Source organism: Carlito syrichta, unplaced genomic scaffold (assembly GCF_000164805.1).
Source record: "Carlito syrichta isolate Samal-C Ts95f unplaced genomic scaffold, Tarsius_syrichta-2.0.1 Scaffold309922, whole genome shotgun sequence".
In the NCBI taxonomy this organism is placed as follows: domain Eukaryota; kingdom Metazoa; phylum Chordata; class Mammalia; order Primates; family Tarsiidae; genus Carlito; species Carlito syrichta.
Genome location: NW_007254018.1, coordinates 265,949 through 269,167, shown reverse-complemented (window position 1 = coordinate 269,167; position 3,219 = coordinate 265,949). Strand labels below are relative to the sequence as shown.

At 33.6% G+C, this 3,219-nt stretch overlaps 1 protein-coding gene across 1 annotated transcript in view; it reads left to right on the top strand.

Moving 5' to 3' along the window:
* HFM1 (HFM1, ATP dependent DNA helicase homolog) overlaps positions 1-3,219 on the top strand; it is a 107,879-nt gene that overhangs the window by 27,408 nt on the left and 77,252 nt on the right. Inside the window, exons 10-13 of the mRNA XM_008068270.1 lie at positions 383-460; positions 677-835; positions 2,632-2,832; positions 2,912-3,000. Of these exons, the coding sequence (XP_008066461.1) occupies positions 383-460; positions 677-835; positions 2,632-2,832; positions 2,912-3,000 (527 nt within the window). The remainder of the gene's footprint in view (positions 1-382; positions 461-676; positions 836-2,631; positions 2,833-2,911; positions 3,001-3,219) is intronic.

Sequence of the window (3,219 nt, the reverse complement as noted above, 5' to 3'; positions counted from 1 at the left end):
GGAAGGATCGCCAGAGCCCAGTAGGTCGAGGCTGCGGTGGCCGGGAGCAGCCTCTGCACTCCAGTCTGGGCGACAGAGTAAGACTCCAACTCAAAACCAAACAAAACAGAAAAACAGGTAATAAAAAAACTTTACTTTGAATATTTTGTGGTTCAACTTAAAAACAATTGAGGACCCAGTTTTTTAAATACCTGCAAGGCTGTCAAATTATTTAAATATTTTAAAATCTTGAAGTACTTTTCAGGATACTTTAAGGCACCAACCAAAACATTTCCCATTACTCATAATATGTCATGTTAAAAGTTTTATTGCTATCTTAACATTTTATTGTAATCCTTTATCACATTAAACCACTTGTGTTTTTAAATTTTTTTTCTTCCAGGAAAAATGGGATAGTATGACTAGGAAATGGAGAGACAACTCTTTGGTCCAGCTGGTTCGACTGTTTCTCATTGATGAGGTAATGAATACATTATTCACTTTCAGAGGTAAACATAGACAATTAGAATGGATAGAAAGAAACAAGACATTTTCAACCAAACTATGTTTGTTTTATCCCTTCAAGTGGAAAATGCTTATTTTCTCAAGGAAGAATGTTAATATTATTGCATATTTTAATTGATTAAATACATTTTTAATTCTATGGCCAATGATTTTTTCTTGATTCCCTCCTTAGGTACATGTTGTAAAAGATGAAAATCGTGGTCCAACTCTTGAAGTTGTAGTCAGCAGAATGAAAACTGTACAGTCTGTATTTCAGACTTCTAAAAATACCAGTACTGTTATTCCAATGAGGTTTGTAGCGGGTTCTGCAACCATTCCAAATGCTGAGGATGTAAGTTATGGTTTTAACCTATCATGTTTTTTCTGAGTTGTGAAATATTTAGTCATTTCGATTTTAGAAGTGAGTTTTTCTTTCTGTCAGTTGTCTAATAAAATTGATAGGAAAGTATGTCGTAGAAGTTATAGTTAGATCTCATAACTATGACTATGTTAAGGCAATAAAATTTGGTTTGTCAGGTTTAATAAAATACTTTTGTGAAGTCTGTTGTTTGCTAATATCTAAAAGTTCTAATTTCATGGGTTTCAGGTGCCTCATAATAACTTGACTAATATTTGTTATGGTTGTTGTGACCAGCTGACTCTTGCTGTACAGCAAAATATGGTGGAGAGTAAAGATAATTGCTTAGAGAATTACCACTTATTCCTCCATTCTATGTGCTTGGCATAGATGCAAAAGTGAAAAAATATCTCTCCTTGAGAATGATCCCATGGCTGAAGGGGACATAGACATGTAAAAAATATATTATATGCAGTATTATACTTTCTGTAATGAATACGTGACTTAATTTTTTCTTCAGTTTTTGAGTAAACTTCTTGAGAAATAATACAGTTTCACTGTACTCTCTCACTGCTACTTACTTCTCAGTCTACTATATTTTCTCCCCTACTAATTCTTAGAAATTGTTTTCACAAATAGCTGCTATCTTGTCTATTCCAATGGAATATTTTGTCTTTATCTTTAATTTGGCACAAATGATCTTTTTCTTGTTCTTAAAATGACAACCTGTTTTTAAGAACAAGAATAATATAGAAACAAATTAAAGTTTATTTAAACAACAAAACTAAATCCCAGTGTTTGTCCTTTCACGTATATACATAGAATCATAATGTACATACTCTTTTTTTGCTTGCATTTTACCTGTAAACATTTCCATATCATAAAATATTCTTTAATACTGCTTTTGCGGTTTTATTGTAATTTATTTATCTAATACCATAACTATGGAAGATTAAGTTATTTCTAATTTTTGCTATTGTAAACAGCTTAAATTAATATATCTTTGAATTTATTCACCTAGTATTTAGGACAGCACAAAAGAAGTGTCAGCCACTTTGAGGCATAGTCTTTGGGAAAAATAGCAAAAAAGTGAGAAACTCGATTTCTAGGACAAAATCAGTTTTAATTTTACTTTGAACTCTTATGAAGGAAAATAAAACAAAACAATAATAAATTGGAAGTTTACCATGGTGAAAAGTGAATATATAATCTTGAAATATTGGTAGTACTTACCAAAATATCAACAGAATAGTATTAATGCAATTAATACTTAACTTTAATTGTTTAAATTACTTTAATATTTAATTTTAATTAATACTTAATTCTAAAACTACTTGATTAAATATTTTTGTATCTTTTATACCTTGACTCTATTTATTTACTTTATTTTTTTTTTTTCTGAGTCGGGAGTCTTACTCTGTTGCCCAGGCTGGAGTACACTGACATGATCATAGCTCACCACAGCCTCAGTCTTCTGGGCTCAGACAAGCCTTCTGCCTCAGCTTCTTAAGTAGCTAGGGTCACAGGTGCGTGCTACTGTTCCCAGCTTATTTTTTAAATTTATTTTTAATTTTTTGTAGAGACAAAGTCTCATGATGTTGCTTAGGCTGGTCTCAGTCTCCTGGGCTCAAGCAATCCTCCCTCCTCGGCCTCCCAAAATGCTGTGATTACAGGCATTAGCCTCTGTGGCTGGCTGTATACCTTGACTTTAAAGTGGTCTATAATTGGGTTATTTTTAGTTATAGAGCTTGACTTTAAAAAAATAATGCACATGTTTATGTTTTTTTAAGATTGCAGAATGGCTTTCAGATGGTGAAAGACCTGCTGTGTGTCTGAAAATGGATGAAAGCCATAGACCTGTGAAACTTCGAAAAGTGGTTCTTGGATTTCCCTGCTATAATAACCAAACTGAATATAAGTTTGATTTAACCCTCAACTACAAAATTGCCAGTGTTATACAAACGTACTCTGATCAGAAACCCACACTTGTGGTATGGATTGTTGGTTATTTTTCAGTGTAATGTTCAGTTTTTAATATGATTAATACAAAAATTATTAATTCACTTTCAGTTCTGTGCAACAAGGAAAGGTGTGCAACAGGCTGCTTCTGTTCTTGTGAAAGATGCTAAATTTATTATGACTATGGAACAAAAACAGAGGTATATGTTTTCATTTTTTCTTGGAAGTAGGAGGACTTTTTTTCTTTTGAGTTGGAGTCTCACTCTGTCGCCCAGACTGAGTGCAGTGGCTGCTCCCAGCCACCGCAGCCTCGACCTGCTTGGCTCTGGGGATCCTTCCACCTCAGCCTTCCAAGTAGCTGGAACTACAGGCGTGCGCTACCACGCCCAGCTAATTTTTGATTTGTTGTAGAGATGAGG